Source organism: Ceratotherium simum, chromosome 9 (assembly GCF_057802395.1).
Source record: "Ceratotherium simum simum isolate JZ-2026a chromosome 9, ASM5780239v1, whole genome shotgun sequence".
Classification (NCBI taxonomy): Eukaryota; Metazoa; Chordata; class Mammalia; order Perissodactyla; family Rhinocerotidae; genus Ceratotherium; species Ceratotherium simum.
The window spans coordinates 49,848,243-49,868,065 of NC_141908.1; the positions used below are offsets into that span (position 1 = coordinate 49,848,243).

Sequence of the window (19,823 nt, forward strand, 5' to 3'; positions counted from 1 at the left end):
TAAAATGCTAATACAATATATTGGAAAATGTGTTATAAAACTCAAACTAATATGTTTTTTTCTTCCTATTTAAAAAATTTCACAGGTTGCTTTTACAAAAACTTTTGTTCAACATTATGCTTTCATTATGAAAACACTGAAGAAAAGTCATGAATCAGACACAATGTCTAACAGAATTGTGCATATTAGTGTTCAGTTGTTCAGCAATGAGGAGCTAGCCAGACAGGTAACAGAAGAATGTCAGCTACTGGATATTATGGTCACTGTGTTATTATACATGATGGAAAGTTGCCTTATTAAAAGTGAGCTACAAGGTAAACTCAGAATTATTTTCACTTGTTTTATTGTTAGTATACTTTTATAACTAGTCTTAAAAACTCCTTATATGCTTAAAAATAGCTTTAAAAATATTATAAAATAATGCATATTTGTTAAAGAAATTTTTGAAAATTTTCCTCAAATTAAAGAAAAACTTTAAAGTCACCTATAGTTTTGTTATTTACAAATAATTGTTATTAACATTTTGGGTTATTTCTTTTCTGTCTTTTTGTGTGATATGCGTATATTTATAGATAAAAATATATACTTTCAAAATATGCTACCATGGTGTACATTTGAAGATCATGTTTTTTAATGATTATAGGTATTAATATCATGTCTTTACCATAATTAACCATTTCCTTATTAGACGTGTTCCTATTTTTTAATCATGAATTTATTCCTGTTAGCCTTAGACATTTTATATGCCTATACTTTTATAATTTAGAAGTTGGAATAAATCTTGTCTTTTATGTGTTCTCTTAGTGAGATCTTTAATTTTCTTCTTTTGTGCTCGCTATATGCTTGATACTCCTTAAACTGCCGTAATATTTCAAGGACCTCTCCCATTCTCATTTCTCTGTGGTCTTTCATCTTAGCTTTACCTCCCTGTAATAATTTATGTTATTTGAGTATTTGTTATGTACTGGGCACTGTGTTAATACTATTTAGATGTTGTCTCAATTAAGCTTCTGAACAGCTCTCTGAGATTGGTATTATCCCCACTTTAAAGATGAGTAAATTGAGACTTAGAGAGGTTAAGTCATTTGCTGTGGATTATACAGCTAGTAAATGACAGAGCCAAGAAGGACTTCATATCTCAGATATGAAGATGTCAGAGTGTCAGAATCTTTGTTCTTAACCATGACACAGCCATGCCAACATTGATAAGACTGTGTCTTCACCCGTTGGCACCTGGAGCTATACTTTAAAAAGAACAACAACCAGTATCTCAAATTAAATCTTCAGAAGTTTCCATTCTCTGTGGGGGAGAGAGTTTTGTAGTTGAGACTTGCCTTCTCCACTGTTGCCTCCATTTGCCTATCAGCTCCTATTTTCTCTTTATGCTGATAGTCTGTCTATTCTCAGATGTGATACCATAGCCTGAAAATTGATATATGCTCAGTGCAGGGCATGATGGCTTATATGTAATAATAGCTAGCTAATAGTTATGATAGCTACCATCTTTGGAGCGCTCACTATATGCCATGCTATTTTCTCAGTAGTTTATATGTATTATCTCATTTACCATCAGTAATTCTGTGGAGTAGATATTGTTTTTTCCATTTTATAGATAGGGCAATTGTGGTTTGGAGTTGAAGTCAATGATCTATGGTTTTATAGCTGTAAGTGGTAACGCTGGGTGTCTGACTTCAAAACCCGTAATCTTGTCCACTGTGTGACTCTGCCTTCCAATTATAGGTGTAGTGGGAGCATAATACATTATTTACATTAAGCTATATACCTCTTTACCTTTTTAAACGAAAATTTAAAAGCTGCTTTGTATCTTCGTGTTTTTCTATCTTTGTATAAAATGACCTTTTCTTTCTTAGAAATTTAGCTACAGACATTGCTTTTTTTCTTTTTTGAAATAGTATCTATCATCATTCAGCTGTATCAATGATAGTCTTATATATAGAATTATTATATTTCAAGAAGGACTTTTCACAAAAATAGTATTTTTAACTTATAAACTAGAAAACTTTTTAAATTTAGAACTATCTACTTTTTTGAAAAGAATCTGGAGTCTGTTTTCTTGACTCAGTGGTTTAGATATGCTTATTATATGTGGTTTACATTTGGTCTTCAAGGAAGAATATTTGGGAAGAAGATGTATAGTCATGCGCCGCATAATGATGTTTCGGTCAACAGCGGACTGCATATACCACGGTGGTCCCATAAGGTTATTACCATATAGCCTAGGTATGTCATAGGCTATATCATCTAGGTTTGTGTAAGTACACTCTGTGATGTTTGCACAATGACGAAATCGCCTAATGACGCATTTCTCAGAACGTATCCCTGTTGTTAAGTGACGCATGACTGTATATGAATCTGCCTCCCATTTTTTCTATAGCCAGCTTTCCTGAGAGAGTTCTATATTTGTTTCCTTACCTTCCAGTCAGTCATTAACCCACTTCAATCTAGTGTCCGCTTCCATCATTCTATTGCTTTGTCCAAAATTGTCCGTGACTCCAGTGGCCACATGTCCTACTTTTCCCAGAACAGCTCCAAGTTATGCCTTTTGTTCTGACATGGTTATTAATACGATCCCTTTTACTCTCAAAAGTGTGCCGATTTTTATAGTAAATTATGTATATGCTCACCCTTTCTATGACCTACATGATGAGGAAGCCAGTGGCCACACTTTGGACTTTTTGTTGTTTGATTTTCAGTAGCATTTTATATTGTTGATTCTCTGCTCTTTCTGTGGCCCAAAACTCTTTTCTACCTGTCTTTTTTTTTTTTGTGAGGAAGATCAGCCCTGAGCTAACATCCATGCTAAACTTCCTCTTTTTTTTTTTTTTTTTTGCTGGGGAAGACTGGCTCTGAGCTAACATCTATTGCCAATCCTCCTCCTTTTTTTTCCCCCCGCAAAGCCCCAGTAGATAGTTGTATGTCATAGTTGCACATCCTTCCAGTTGCTGTATATGGGATACGGCCTCAGCATGGCTGGAGAAGCGGTGCGTCGGTGCGCGCCTGGGATCTGAACCCTGGCCGCCAGTAGCGGAGCGTGCGCACTTAACCGCTAAGCCACGGGGCCGGCCCTCTACCTGTCTTATCAGTGTTGGTGTTTCTTGGCATTTGGTCCTGGTGTCTCTGCTCTTCTCACTTTTCCCGTATTTTCTGAAATCATATTGCATGGTCTTAGTTGCTTTCTACATATTCTTCCCTTCTAATGCAGTTAGTCTGTCCTGGAAATTCTTAACACAAATTGAATTTTCCAGAAGCTATATAGCTATAAGTAGCATTGTTAAGATCTTCAAATAAAAATGTATTTTTTATAGCGATGAATTACATTATTTCTAAGCCAAGGTCTAAAACTATCCTTAGCTATGTGTTTTTTTCTCTTTCAAAAGTAGCATAACATTTCATGATACATATTTACTAATTTTCTAAAAGCAGTGTGAGCTTTCTCTGTTTTCACATGAAGAGTATTGGAATGAGCTTTAAATATGTTGAACTACCTGTAACAAGCCACAGATATTACAACAGCATCTCTGTACTTTCTTTTTGTATTTTAACAACCTCTATCCAGCTTTTATATAAATTGTTCATTAGAGATATTTGAAAATTTTGTCTACACTGTTAGTAAATACAGGAGCTGATACATTGAGAATTCACATGGCTACAGCAATAGCTGAAGATTAAAAGGAAAAAGCCTCTAGTAGTAGGTGATCCTTACCTTACGCTTTTACTTTGTTGTATTCATTTCTACAGCATACTACTTTGTGATTCCAAACTAACTCATAACTTTCCATATCCCTGAAATTTTATAATTTATTTTATGAAACATTCTGTGTAAAATGGAACTTAAAACAATGTGTTGCATAACCATAGGAATGTCTGTAGTTGCTAATAATCCCAGATTGATCTTCTGTCCTGCATATCAAACTGTTTGTTGAACTATATTCTTTGGATGCCTACAAGCACCACAAATATACAATGTCCACATCAAAAACTCATTATCTCTCTATTAAGCTTCCTTCTTTTCTATTATTGTATGTGTGCTTGTATGTGTATGTGTGTGTATATGTGTATGTGAGCGTAGTAGTGTGTGTTTTGGTATCACTGTCTAACCATCTGCACAGCTGCCCATTCTAAAAACCTAGGAGTCATTTTTGACTTCTTCTTACTCCTTGTAGGTATAGTGGACATCACCAAGTCTGTCGTTTAAACCTTCCAAACATCTTAAAATAGCCTCTTCTCTTCATCTCTGCATCTTCATGCCACCATCATAGTTCAAGCCGTTGCTATCTCTGGGCCTCTTACCACTAGTCATCACCACTCTCTTTCAGTCACTGTCTACGCTACATGTCTGATCCTGTCCCCTCTCTTAAATTCCCCTACCCCCGGTGGCTTGCCATTCTCTTCACATGAACACCAAACTCCTGAAGCTGATTTACAAGGCCCTCTAGCCTCATTTGTGTCACTTATCCTCTGCATTCTTTTCCCAGTGATTCCATTCTTTTTTATACTATTTCCTCTACCTAGAACACCATTTCCTTCCCACCCCTAGTTTATTTGGCTAATCCTGGTTCCTGCTTCATTCTGTAGATCTCAGTTTAAACGTCATTGCCTCAGGAGAGTCTTTTCGTAAATTGTAGACTAGCTTTTTCAGTTCTTATTGGTTCTCTTGTATTTTTCCTATTATAACCTATTATTTCCTATTATAGCCCTTATCACACTCTGCCTTTTTTTTTTCTTCTGAGGAAGATTCGCCCTGAGGTAAATCTGTGCCAGTCTTCCTCTATTTTCTATGTGGGTTGTTGCCACAGCGTCGCTGATGAGTGGTGTAGGTCTGCGCCCAGCATCTGAACCTGTGAACCCAGGTTGCTAAAGTGGAGCACACTGAATTTAACCACTGTGCAACAGGGCCGGCCCCTTACACTCTGTCTTGGATATTAATCTCAGTAGAGAGAGAGACTATATAAATCTTGATTTATTTATCAGTTTATTCTCAGAGCTTACTAGAATACCTGGCCCTTAGTAGGTGCTCAATAAATATTTGTTGATGGGTGAACATCATTTGACACTGAATCATTGCTCTTTATATCTGTAGTGAGGAAAAGTATCAGTTGGGTAAAAATAGAGGTCCTAATCATTTTATTTCATTAAAGAGTCCAACATGTTTTTCACAAGAACAGTAGTATTTAAAGCAGTGTCAGGAAAATAGTGATTTTGATTAATTATATTCTGCTTATTCATCCTCTGGTTTCAGTTAAATAGAACAGTGATTCTCAATGTTTAAAAAACTTCTAAAATTCCAGCATTCCTAAACACTGTCCCATCAGTATCAATGGCTCACCAGCTCACAGGGACAGTAGTTGTTCAGAGGGGGCTTTTCTGAATCTCTGGTGTCGGTAATTTGTAAAAGGCCCCTATTGCCACTCCCTCATTCAGTTATACCACTCTTATCTTATTGAGAAGCACTGAAAGAGAGCATACTCAGCTTTGTGTGTCCTGTTCTTATATATTGTAAAATTTAAAACTTGGGTAAAGTATTTCATGGACTGAAACCTAAATTTAATGTATGGAAATTCAGAAGTGCAGTAAAATCCCTCTTCACTGATGAGTTTGACAAGTAGGTAGGTAGATAGTTGAAAAAGTTGGTTAAAGTGAGGAATTGTTAAAAAAATTATATGTAAGTATCTTAAGCGGTGCATTTTAACTTAAAACACAGAAATGCATGTTCATTCTCCAGTCTTTTAATGTTGGGCAAAGCATTTTTAAGGTATGGTTTTCTTGACTGGAGTTCTCTCTCATCTTTTTTCATATACCACATCTATAAAGCATCATCTGTGATTTCCAGTTTTATTTTCTTTAGAGTTAGAACACAAAGATCTTTGTGAAGCAGTCTGAGTTTAAAATCTTTCTAGGCTTTTGTGATTTTTCTCTTCCAAGACTTTTTAGCTTTTTTTAGGCCCTTTTATTGTCTCTCAAAAGCTTATGATCCAGTTTTTGTAATACTTCTCTTTATGTATTCATATTTTATCAGTTTTTATCACTTTTAATTTAAATTTTATAATTATAATAAAAGGAACAATTTGCATAAACAGAAATAAAAACTGACTCTGGATAAACATATACTTTGGCTTGTGTACTGGGAAATAGCCTGCTAGCTTTGAGCATTCTGTGTATTATGGTATTATTGTGTTTTACAGCAGAAATGGGAGGGCTCGTTTGTCTAGTGAATCATTGGAATAGGTTCAGAGAGCTAATACATATATGCTATAACTTCTAATGATGAAGATTTTGTACAAGCCTAATCCCTCCTGCTCCAACAATGTATTTAAACTTTGGGGATTTTTTTTAAGGCTTAACAACTTTATGTGTGTTTTTGTTCTTTCGTTCTGAAATACTGTGTTTGCTAAAAAATTGTATTTACATATTTGAATAGAAAAAAGCAATTAAGTATATATTGCTTAAATACAGATTTGATTGATAAGATAGAATGAGATTAATCTAGGGATAAAAATATTTTATTGATTGGAACTGAAAATATTGCATTATGTCATTAGAATCAAAAAAATAATAAGGTTTAATAAACATAGCTAGCTCAATATTGTGTAATATTATTAGACATGTGGTAATAATTATTATAATTATGTGCTAAGTGTTATGTTAACATTTCATTTAATTCCCTTAAGATATGTCTTTTTCCATTTTACAGATGGGGAAATTGGTTCAGAGTCTAAGAAGCACGCCTAAAGCTATATAGGTATTAGGTGGCAGGCTAGGGTTTGAATTTAGGTGTTTCTGATTCTAAAGTGTATAATCTGTATTGTTGGTAAGGTTTTTTTTTTAAACTTACTTATTTTGGGGCTGTGTGTTTGTTTTAGATGAAGAAAATAGTTTACATGTGGTAGTGAACTGTGGAGAAGCATTACTGAAGAATAACACTTATTGGCCTCTCGTCAGTGATTTTATTAATATCCTTTCTCATCAAAGTGTGGCTAAGAGATTTTTGGAGGACCATGGTTTGTTAGTTACATGGATGAACTTTGTATCTTTCTTTCAAGGTATGAATTTTACTTTTTTTGTTAATTTTTTTAGTTTACAAAATGCCTAATGTTAAGCTATCAAATACTAATTAAAAGATATTAGCACATCATTCAGGTTACATGTGAAATGTCTCATTTTAATTGATATTTGTAAGTACTTTAATAAAGTGTTCATGAAAACATATCAGAGTTATGAAAAATATCAAACTATTAAAAAGGAAACAGGAGTGTAATTTTTTTACCATTTTAAATCATTAATATAGAAATTTCTAATCTATTCTTTAAGAAAGATTCATAACACTTTCATAAAAATTTCAACTAGCATCAATTAAAATAGTTTTAGAAAGAATACTTTCTTAATGTATTCAATTATATAAGAAAGAGACAATTTACAAAGTGTTTCTAGTTTGTAAAGAATTCTGAAAGGACTAGATTATTTTATTTTTAATAATTTACTTATTTATATATATATTGTGTTATTTTTGCTACTTGTGTGCGTTACAATGTGTTTGGAAGTATTTTACTTGATTTTTCATATGAATACTTGCTTCTATTTGACAAGGTTTATATCTATTTTAATTTTTGTAAGGTATGAACTTAAACAAGCGAGAACTAAATGAGCATGTGGAATTTGAGTCTCAGACCTACTATGCTGCCTTTGCTGCTGAACTTGAGGCCTGTGCACAGCCAATGTGGGGGCTCTTATCACATTGTAAAGTTAGGGTATGTTGAAAATATTTTTGTTAATTTCTGTACTTACGTTTCATTATTTAAGAAAAAGATTTGTGAGAGCACTCATTTGTTTACTTGTATATAATAATGTGCAATATTTGATTCTGAATTCAGCTCTGTGAAAACTGACCTGAGACAGTAATGATTATTCTTAGGCAGGTTGGAATTCATTTATATTATCAAATCTTTCCAGCCTTCCCTTATTGTGAATAATGTTTGGAACTTTATATGTCTCCACCTTCACCTTTATTGTTTCATTTTACCCATTATCAATTAGTTGCCTAATGCTTCTTGCCTTTCAAGGAATGATGGTTCTGAATAAAATTTATACTTTTAAGATTCCAGCTGTAAAATCAGTATACATTTCATAAAACTTCCAGTTGTTTATAAAAAGAATCTAAGAGTAGCATAGCAGCAACATAAATTCTTATAATTGGATAAGAAAATGCTCACTTGTAATTGCATGTATTTATGTCTTTCTATACAAATATATGTTTTACGTTTGCATTTTCTTTTTTTTTTTTTTTTTTTTTTTTTAAAGATTTTATTTATTCAGTTTTTTCCCCCCAAAGCCCCAGTAGATAGTTGTATGTCATAGGTTCACATCCTTCTAGTTGCTGTACGTGGGACTCGGCCTCACGTTGGATGGAGAAGTGGTGCCTCGGGGCGCTCCTGGGATCCGAACCCGGGCCGCCAGCATCAGAGCGCGCACACTTAACCGCTAAGCCACGGAGCCGGCCCTACGTTTGCATTTTCAAGTATTGGTTTGTTGGGTCTCCGGAATCCCTGGACAGTCCAAGAAAATGGAATGCCCTGACCCCACTAAACTAAGGACTTGACTAAGATTTTGCTATGTGGATCCCAAGCAGGCTAGCCTGCTAGCTTGTATCAATAAGCATGCTGGATAAGATTTTATAGTGGAAATATTTTGAAGCCCTGGATTCTAGTCTTGGCTCTGCCTCTTTCTACTTAGGTAACTTGGTCAACTCATTTAAAACTATTTGAACTTCTCAGTCTTTTTCCTTGTCTTTTAAAAAACGAAAGGAAACAAAATGAAAATGGGACAGCAAAGCCTACCCTTCCTCACAGGGTTATTATGAAGCTCTCTTCCATATACTCTTTAAATGTGTGTGTTCCTTTAAGCAGATTTATATTTTCTCTCATGACTTCAGCTTTCTCTAAATGCAGATGACTCACAACTTTGTTACAGTCTAGTCAGGTTCAGATTTCAACAGCTTTGGTTATGCATGTAGAGCTCCTTATAGGTACATGAATTTTCTCAAGTCCCTAACTAACTTCTTAATATCATCTGTCCATACTGTGTCCTTTATGTCATTTAATGGTATCTTAAATGATGCAGTTATTCAACATAGAAACCGTCTCCCCTTGCTGTACTAGCTGTGTTCAATCTGTAATCAGCTACCATGAATTCCCTCCTCCATTCCAGAAATGTCTCCCTACCACTTCTTTCCTCTATCTTAATTTATTTCTTTATGTTTTTAAAATCTGGATTGTTAAGGTAATTGCTTAACTGGTTTTCTTGCCTCCAGATTCTTCCTACTCTAATCTGTTCCAATACTTAAGTTACTTGTCTAAGCTCTGTGCATATCTCTCCTTTGCTCAGAAATCATTCTAGTTCTCATCTGTCTACAGGGTAATGTCTGTATTTCCCAAGAGGCATTTAATATCCTCCACAATTTGCCGTTAACTTGTCTGTCATAATTCACCTTCCTATACCCTCTGTACCTCCATGCCTTCATTGGATTGATTACCGTTTCTTACCATGCAGTGTCCTTTCTTGATTCCTGTGCTTTTGTTCAAGCTAGTCCCTTTTTTGACACATGCTCTCTTACTCTCTCTGCTTAGTCCAGTGCTTCTCTGACACGAGGATCACTGGGAAGCTTTAAAAATACATGTGCCTAAGCCCCACTGTCGGAGATTTTGATTTGTTTCATGTGCAGTAGGACCTCAGCAGTGATTCTAACTGGAGTGAAGAACCATTAGTGTTAGCTCCTCAAAAATTCTTCTCATAAGTGGGCTGGCCTGGTGGCGCAGCAGTTAAGTGTGTGCGCTCTGCTGCGGCGGCCTGGGGTTCGGATCCTGGGCGCACACCGACCTACTACTTTGTCAAGCCATGCTGTGGCGGTGTCCCATAATAAAGTGGAGGAGGATGGGCACGGATGTTAGCCCAGGGCCAGTCTTCCTCAGCAAAAAGAAGAGGATTGGCGACGGATGTTAGCTCAGGGCTAATCTTCCTAACCAAAAAAAAACAAAAGAAAAAAATTCTACTCATAAGACTCAGCTGATATGTAATCTGCTCATTTAAGTTCTTTCAGTCAGGCTTATGATTCCAGACTTAGTATTTTCATCGTACCTTGTTTAATCTTCTCTGTAGCATTTATCAAAAAACTATCATATAAAATGAGGTTCGTTTATTCATTCACTTAAAAAATATTTGTTGAATGCTGTTCTGTGTCAGACTATCTAGATTGGGCTTTTGATGTTGAACCAAATAGATGTGGTTCTTGCTCTCTTGAAGCAGTCTGATAGGGGAAATAGACATTAAGTAAATAAACACATAGATTTTATTTTGTAAGCTTTTGTGAGTGTTCTATAGGAAAATATCAGGTTGCTATGAGAGTAATGAGTGTGGAGACTGATTAGATTTGAGGATCAGGGAAGGCCTTTCTGAAGAAAGAATATGAAGGAGGCAGCTATGTGAAGAATGAAAGTGGGATTAGTCATGGTAGTAGGGGAGATAGAATGGAGTAGCCTACCTCCAGTAAAAAAGTGATTGGTCCTTTTAAGGAATTTGTGGCTTGAGCCACAGAATGGAACAAGATTGAGTTAGAGAGATAGGCAGGGGTCAGATTATTAATGCAATCCTTATCATGTTAACGAACCTTGGATTTAATTTTAAGGAGAAGGCAGTAAAGGTTTTTAAGCAGGGTTTGATGTGATCAGATATACATTTAAAAGATCATTCTGGTTGCTGGAAAGACTGGATTGAGAGAAAGCTTGGGGGCATCAAGACTAGAAGCAAAATTAAGATGCTGTGATAATAGTCTAAATAGGAAATGCAGGTTTGCAATTCAAGATGTATTCAAGATGCATTTTGGATATTGAAGATGTATCTTGGAGGTAATCAACAGGTTTGGTGATGGATTGTTTGTTATTTATGAGTGAGAGAGAGAGACTTGGGTGACTATGTATGGAGGTGATATTTACAGAGGTGGAAAAGATAGAGAGAAAAACATGTTTAGAGAGATGAGAGTTAGTTTTAGATATAAGTTTGAGATTCCTGTGAAATAACCAAGTGGAAATAGTGAATAGGCACTTGGATATATGAGTCTTGTGCTCAAAAGAGAAGTCTGGACTAAAGTTATCGATTTTAGACCTTTGGGAATATAGATGGTATTATCGCCAGGGGATGCGATGAGGTCAAATAGGGAGAGAAGAGAAATGGATCCTGAAGAAAGAACTAACATTTAGACATCAGAGCAAAGTAGAGGAAAAAATGAGAAGAATGCAGTATCATTATAAGCTGATATAAGACAGTGATTCAGGAGGGAGGATTGATGTGATGTTGATGTGAAAAGATCAGTATTTTAGGAAGATTACTCTGACAAGTGTGTTTAGGATGAATTTGGATTATGTGGCTAGGGTTATGTTTATCTCTGTGACAACAAGAAATCATTGTTTCCAGGCAGTAGTTTAATTTTCAGCTTTGAAGGCTAGGATTGCAAGGTGTTATGGTTCCCTTAACCTAAGAAGTGAAGAGAACAGAGAGAAAACAAGCTCATATTGTCTTGGTAGTATCTGAGAGAGTAGTTTCTCAGTTAAAGGAGCATCTAGTTCCTAGACAAGATGTTCTCTTGATGAGCAGCTGCACTATGCCAGACATTGTTCTTACACTATATTCTTATCTAATCCTCACAGCTTCTCTGATAAAGTAGATAGTACCAGCCCTTTCTTTCAGAGGTTAAACAACTTGCCCAAGTGCACACACGTGCAGGTGGAAGCTGAGTTTGGAACCAGTCCATCTGATTTCAGAGCCAGTGCTCATTACCAGTTTGCTATCATTGTCTCTTACGCAAGAATGTCTAGAGCTTTTTTTAGCAGGGGTGTCGTCAGTTTTAGAAATGTAAGCTAGAAGAAAGACTATTATTTAAAGTAAAAAAAAAAAAACGATTTCTTTATATTTGTGTTCTCTAATTATAAAATATAAAGCTAAAGGATTGGCAGTAAAAAAGGGAACTTCACCAGATAGCTTACTTTCTTTGTATGATTACCCTGAATGCTATTTGGTTGTGGAAAATGCTAAGGGCTAGTTAAACAAGTAATACTAGATTAATAACAGATTAATAGATAGACCGGATAGATTGGATAAAAGGATGGCACGTTTCTAAAATCTTGTTTATTTTTGCTTTCTGAACAGAACAAATAAGCTCTGAAATCTTCATCTAGTGGCAACTTTAGGTTACTGCAGACTTGACAGAAGTTGAGTCTGGCCACGACTCTTTGGAGCACTTAACTGCTTGTCAAACATAGCGCTAGAATGTGACATAGAGCATTTTATGTACATTATTTCATTTGCTTCTTTGTAATGGTACTAGGAGGTAGGTACTATTATGCCCATTTTTACATATGGAGAAACTGAGACTCATAAAGTTTAAGTAATTTGCTCAAGGTCATAAAACTACTAAGTAGTAAGTCAGCATGCATACTGAATTTTTTGGGGTGGGTGTGTTAGTGGTGGGGAGAAGGGAGAGAGATAGTCTGAACATGATTCATATGTTGTATTTAGAAATGGAATTAACTGGTCACCTTTTTAAAGACTCTTGGTACCTACTTTTTGGTTTGTTCTCCGGAAAGGTTGTATCAGTTTACATTTGTACCAAGAGGGTATAGTGGTACCCCTTTACCCAAACTCTTGATAAAATGGGAGAACATTTGGTTTTAAATGTTTCTTTATCCGTGAATTATCTGCCACTTTAGTTTCGTTATGACACATTATTTATGGTGACTTGTAAGTGTCATTACATTTTTTTCAGTAAGAGATGGGGAACAGAATGTGAAAAATAATATTTTTATAAAGCTAAATCTCATATAGGATAGATTAAAACAGGATGAGACTGTTGGCAAGGAAACTAGATAAGTGATATTTGGTTTGGATGATAGCAGAAATAGGCGAAATAGGAGTGAACCTACCTGATATCAAGGAAGAATTAGCAGGACCTGGAGACTGAGCTGGGTGAAGGAGAAGTCAACAATGAATGTGAGACTTGTAGCTTTCTTTAAAGGCCCAGAGTAATTTATATACATAGTTGATGAATTTAACCTATTTGACTGGATGATACCTACACATTTATTATACATTAATGCCACCAAATGTCTTTTTTGAAAACTTTTTTTATTGAAATAAAACTCACATAATGTAAAATTCACGATTTTAACCATTTTAAAGTATACAGTTCAGTAGTTTATAGTATATTCACAAAGTTGTGCAACCATTACCACTACTTCTACAACATTTTCATCACCCCCAGCAGAAACCTTATACCTCTCAATTCCAGCCTCCTCGCGTCCCCTGGAAACCACTGATCTCCCTTCTGTCTCTATGAATTTAGCTAATCTGGACATTTCATATAAATGGAATCATAAAATATGTGATCTTTTGTGTCTGACTTCTTTCACTTAGCATAATGTTTTCATGGTTCAACTATGTTGCAGCGTGTATCAGTACTTCATTCCTTTTTATGGCCCAATAGTATTCCATTGCATAAATATACCACATTTTACTTGTCCATTCATGAGTTGATTCCGTTTTTTGGCTGCTATGGATAATGCTTCTGTGAACATTTGTATACAAGTTTTTGTGTGAACGTATGTTTTCAATTCTCTTGGGTACATGAGAGTAGAATTGCTTGGTCATATGGTGACTGTATGTTTATCTTAAAGTGGCTATACCATTTTACATTTCTGCCAGCAATGTATGTGAGTTTCAATTTCTCCACATCTTTGCCAGCATTTTTTATTTTACGTTTTTAAAATTATAGCCATCCTAGTAGGTGTGAAGTAGTATCTCATTGTGGCTTTGATTTGCACTTTCCTAAGAACTGATAGTGTTCATCATCTTTTCATGTGCTTATTAGTCATTTGTAGATCTTCTTTGGAGAAATATCTCTTCAAATCCTTTGCTCATTTTTTTTGAGAGAGGCTATCATGATTTATTTTTCCATTTAACTTAATACTTTCCCATCCAGTTCTTCATAAAACATTATAATTTTGTTTCATAATACCCTTCGTTTAAGTGGCACACACTTATCCTTTCTTCTTCTAAATTTTGTTGTAAGCTAAGATAGTCACAGGCTGCTTAGAGTATTGATGTGTTCTGCCCTCCTTTTTTTTTTTTATTTTTTATTGTGGCAAAACATACATAACATAAAATTTACCACCTCAACCATTTTTAGGTATGAAATTCAGTGACATTAAGTACATTCTCAATGTTGTCTAACCATCACCACTATCTATTTCCAGAACTTTTTCATCATCCCAAAAGAAACTGTACCCGTTAAACAGTAACATTAGGGAACTTGTAATATTTTTGAGATCTTTTGAAATGGAACTGCATTTACATCATAAATCTATTTCAGCTTTAATTCATTTTCAGGAATATATTATATAAATGGTAGCATATTGTGTTCTTTAATTTTCATAATTGTTACCGGTTGTTACTGTTTGTGAAGGGACGATTTCTTGAAATGGCAAATGTGGTTATTTTGAAAATATATGTGTATTTTACCATTATATATAATGCACATAATATATTTAATTGTGTATTAAATATAATTTGAGGTTTAAAATATGCATATTTATATACTGTAAAATTTATAAAACTTATTCTTTTAGGAAACTCAAGAATATACCCGAAATGTTGTTAGATATTGCCTTGAAGCTCTTCAAGACTGGTTTGATGCTATTAACTTTGTAGATGAGGTATGTATATTTTTGATATATGTAAAACATTTAAGAAAAGAAGTGTTAGATCTCATTTCACATTGAAAATAATATCTTTTCATGGGATAAGGGACAGAAGTCAGAATGAACATAATATCACTAGGCTTTAAAAAGGAGAAGTGGGAGACCAGTTTTTTGATGTTTAGGAAATTCTACAGTGCATTAATCATATTTGTTTATTTCCTAGAGAAGGGCATAATTTCTTTTTTTGTTATTAAATGTATATGTCTCAGTATTTCTCAGGAGTGAAAATTAGTTTCATTTGAAGAGGTAAAAGTGACAGTGCAAATGTGAATAGGATAGGGGAGATTAATGGGAAGGGTATCACAACTTTATTAGTTGGGCAGTGTTCTCCTATGAGCTTGAACAAAGGTGATTGTTATTAATAATGAACGGAGACGAGTTGGCACAGAATATCCTCTGTATGAATTAAACGAGAGCTTGCTTTTAATGAGTCAGCCAAGTTTCCTATCAGAAGTCCCTTTTAGTCCTCTTATGAAATGTGGTCAACATATGCCATATGCAGAAGGAAGAGCATATTTCAGACAGCTCCAACACCCATCTGGTTTCAGAACCCTGGGCAGATGGAACCTCTGCTGTCTTTTTTTGGGGGAGGGGGTGCTTTTCTGTCTTTCTTTTTTTAAAATTTTGATACAATTGCAAAGTTATTGAACAGTTGGAAGTAGAGTACAAAGAACTTTCTTCTCTTCATCTATTTGAGAGTTAAGTTTTTAACTTGATGCCCATTACCCCCAAATACTTTAGTGTGCATTCCTACAAACAAGGACGTTCTCTTATATAACCAGACACCACTATAAAAATGAGGAAATTACCATTGATATACTATCACTATCTGATTCCTAGAACTCATTCATGTTTTACAAATTGTCCAGTGATGTCCTTTATAGCAAAAGGATCCTGTTCAGAATCACAAGTTGCATTTAGTTATCATGTCTCTAGTCTCCTTCCAGAACAGTTTCTCATTCTTTCTTTGCCTTTCAGGACAGTGATATTTTAGAGTACAACTCAGTTATTTTGTAGAACATCCCTTAATGTGATTTTTTTTTTTTTTTTTTTGTGAGGAAGATCAGCCCTGAGCTAACATCTGTGCTAATCCTCCTCTTTTTGCTGAGGAAGACCGGCTCTGAGCTAACATCTATTGCCAATCCTCCTCCTTTTTTTTTTTTCCCCCAAAGCCCCAGTAGATAGTTGTATGTCATAGTTGCACATCCTTCTAGTTGCTGTATGTGGGATGCGGCCTCAGCATGGCCGGAGAAGCGGTGCGTCGGTGCTCGCCCAGGATCCGAACCCAGGCCACCAGTAGTGGAGCACATGCACTTAACCGCTAAACCACGGGGCCGGCCCCCTCAATGTGATTTTGTCTCATAACTAGATTCAGATTATGCATCTTTTGCGGGAATATTACAGAAGTGTTGTTGCGGTCTTTTCATTACCCCTCTGTGGTGGTTTATTGATTTTTGTTTGTCCTGTTACTGATGACGTTCCCTTTCATCATTTGGTTAGGGTGGTACCAGCCAGACTTCTTCACCGTAAAGCTACCCTTTTTCTCATTGTAATTAATAAAGTATTCTGTGAGGATGTATTTTGAAGCTATGTAACTATATCTGTTTTCTCATCTAATTTTCAATTCATTCATTCATTTTTATCTGTAGGGATTCATAGTTTCTATTTTGGTCATTGGGTTGTAATCCATTACTAATATTATTTCATGCTCAGATTCTTTCAGATGTGGCCAGTGAGAGCCCCTTCAAGCTGGTTTCTGTGTCCTTTTGACTTGTCTCATTATTCTTTGAGCATTTCCATTTTTTTGTGGCCCAAAAAGATATTTCAGTACAAGATGTGGCTCACCCTATATTTTCGCTATTCCATTCCTGGAATCAGTCATTTCTTTAAGGATCTCTGGTTACTTTTAGTAGAGAACAGTATTTGGAAAGCAAGGTTTGGGTGCTTGGTATGCTCATTGCTATTGTGGTATTACTGCTCCCAGGCCCTCTCAGTAAATAGAGGTTAGGAATATATGCATATATATACATACACATATTTGCATCTATATTTATTTCTCTATCTGTTATATATATTGAAAGCTGTTAGTTCAAACTAATATTTTAAATTCCAGTATAACAGCACAGGACTTTTTAGTTTTCTCCAACAGTGAAAAACCTGGCTTCTAATACCTTAATATATTTACTTATTTGGCTGATCCCCCTTTCTGATCTCATTACCTCCCTTTCGCCTGCATGGATGCCCTCTTAACCTTGCATTCTGTTCCCTCTTCCTCTACATGTGGACACCTTCTTCATCCCGCTTGAGCTCTGACTGTCCTTGGACAGTCCTTCTTTGAGGAAGCCCTTCTCACCCTATTTGTGCTTTGAATTCCCACACCAGGCTTTTCCTCTTTCTGGATGCCCTCCTCATCCTGCTTTGGCTCTGACACCCCATATTGGGTCCTTTGCACATGTGGATAATCTCCTCCTCTTGCTTGAATTTTGATTCCCTAGTACAGGCTGGCTCCCTGTGTCATTGTCCTCTTTACCTCTGTCAGGCTCTGGCTCCTCATCCCAGGTCAGCCCCCACATGGATGCCTCCTCACCCTGATTGACTCTGACGTGCTGTGCTGGGCTGCCCTGCTGTGTGGATGCCATTTTGACTCTGCTCACGTCTGACTCCCCATGCCAGGCCACATCCTCCTTTGTTAAGCCACACACTCCCTTCTGTGTGGATACTCTTTTCACCCTGAAAAACCACTGGCATCTCATATCACCCCCTCCACACAGATGCCATCCTCACCGTGGGCTCTGACATCCCTTTTTTGGGCTCCTCAGCTGTAGATGCCTATTTTGCTCTATTTCCTCCCTTAATTCCCCCACCCTCGATGGCTTTAGGACTGACTTGTTCATGAAGAGGAGAGACTCCTGCTATCTTTAACTCTAATCCTTCCTTTCTTCAACTAATTTATCTTCCATCCCTGATCACCCATTTGTATCTGCTTCTAGCCTTTAAACTGGCCGTTTTGTCCATTTGGATTCTGATTCTGCCTTTATCAAATCACCGTGGTTCTTATCTTGTCTAAATGTTGGTCTTTAAGCTTAAACTTTGTTTATGTAGATGGTAATGAGGCAGTCTTCAGAGACAACATTCTCCAGCCTTCACAGAGCTCCATCCTACTTTCAACCTGCTTTACTCCTTCCCCGCATCTAAGATTAGTCCCTCAGCTGGAGCTTCAGCTGGAGCTTCTCTCAATCCAGTTCTCACTGGTATTTGAAACTTTAGGAATTATTGTTGAAATGGTAGCATCACTAAGACAACAGGAAGGTTGAAGTAGGAGAAAATTATTATTACACACAGAGGGTTAGGTAGTAAGTGTTTGACACGAAATTAATCCATGGTTGAACTCTAGGGTGGAGTTAAGGAGAGTTAGAATCATGTATGGTGTACAGAGCAGCTGAACTCAAGGAAATAGTATATTTGTTTTTCACACAGAAATATCTTAGGAAGATATGGAATGTTGTAAAGAATTTAAATAGATTTTTTAATAGAAGAGAAAATAAATATAGAAATTAAGGAATCAAGCAATGTGTTATATTTTTATGGTATTTAAAAGTTTTTTGTTTCTTAAAGTGCTTTGACATATTTGTTGCTCAAAACAACCCTGTGAAGTAGAGAAGATATTGTTGTCTTCCTTTTTCTGTAGATGTAAAATGGAGATGTGGAGATATTAAATGACTTGTCTATAGTTATATAGCAAATTACTGGTAGTTCTGGGTCCAGAGCCCACATCTTTCAACTCCTTCTCTGGTAGTATTTCAGCTATACTGGCTGTTGACAGTGGAAAGAGCTTTAGAGTCAGGCAGACCTGAGTGTAAATTGTGGCTCCTCTACAAACCAACTAGCTATATGATCTTGGACAGGTTTTTTTTTTTTTTTTTTCCTAACAACCTTCACAAGGGTACCAAGGTCCTTGACATATACTGTACAGGCATATCTCACTCATTTTATTGTGTTTTGCTTTACTGCACTTTGCAGGTAACTATTTTTTTTTTTTTTTTTTTTTTTTTAACAAATTGAAGGTTTGTGGCAATGGTGTGTTGAGCAAGTCTATTGGCGCCATTTTTCCAACAGCATTTGCTCACTTTGTGTCTCTGTCACATTTTGGTAATTCTCGCATTACTTTAAACTTTTTCATTATTGTTATATCTGTTATGGTGATCTGTGATCAGTGATCTTTGATGCTACTATTATAATTGTTTTGGGGTGCCACAAACCACACCCATATAAGACGTCGAACTTAATCAATAATGTGTGTGTTCTGACTGCTCAACCAACCAACCATTTCCCTGTCTCCCTCCTTCTCCTTGGGCACAACAGTATTGAAATTAGGCCAGTTAATAATCCTACAATGGCCTCTAAGTGTTCAAGTGAAAGGAAGAGTTGCACGTCTCTCACTTCAAATCAAAAGCTAGAAATGATTAAGCTTAGTGAGGACAATATGGCGAAAGCTGAGATAGGTTGAAAGCTAGGCCTCTTGTCCCAAACAGTTGGCCAAGTTGTGAATGCAAAGGAAAAGTTCTTGAAGGAAATTAAAAGTGCTACTCCAGTGAACACAGGAATGATAAGCAAGTGAAACAGCCTTATTGCTGATATGGAGAAAGTTTTAGTGGTTTGGATAGAAGATAAAACCAGCCACAACCTAATCCTAAGCCAATCCTAAACCTAAGCCCTTAAGACAAGGCCTAATCTAGAGCAAGGCCCTAATTCTCTTCAATTCTATGAAGGCTGAGAGAGGTGAGGAAGCTGCAGAAGAAAAGTTTGAAGTTAGCAGAGGTTGGTTCCTGAGGTTTAAGGAAAGAAGCTGTCTCCATAACATAGAAGTGCAATGTGAAGCAGGAAGTACTGATGTAGAAGCTGCAGCAAGTTATCCAGATCTAACTAAGATAATTAATTAAGGTAGCTACAGTAAACAATAGATTTTCAATGCAGACAAAACGTTCCTATATTGGAAGAAGATGC

General features: G+C 36.0%; 1 protein-coding gene across 4 annotated transcripts in view; it reads left to right on the top strand.

The window, feature by feature from the left end:
• The window catches only part of UBR3 (ubiquitin protein ligase E3 component n-recognin 3), a 240,113-nt gene that overhangs the window by 73,807 nt on the left and 146,483 nt on the right, over positions 1 to 19,823 (top strand). For all 4 annotated transcript variants that reach the window (XM_014785872.2, XM_014785873.2, XM_087435378.1 and 1 more), the window contains exons 8-11: positions 86 to 314; positions 6,882 to 7,061; positions 7,633 to 7,766; positions 14,688 to 14,774. In XM_014785872.2, coding sequence (XP_014641358.2) covers positions 86 to 314; positions 6,882 to 7,061; positions 7,633 to 7,766; positions 14,688 to 14,774 — 630 coding nt within the window. The remainder of the gene's footprint in view (positions 1 to 85; positions 315 to 6,881; positions 7,062 to 7,632; positions 7,767 to 14,687; positions 14,775 to 19,823) is intronic.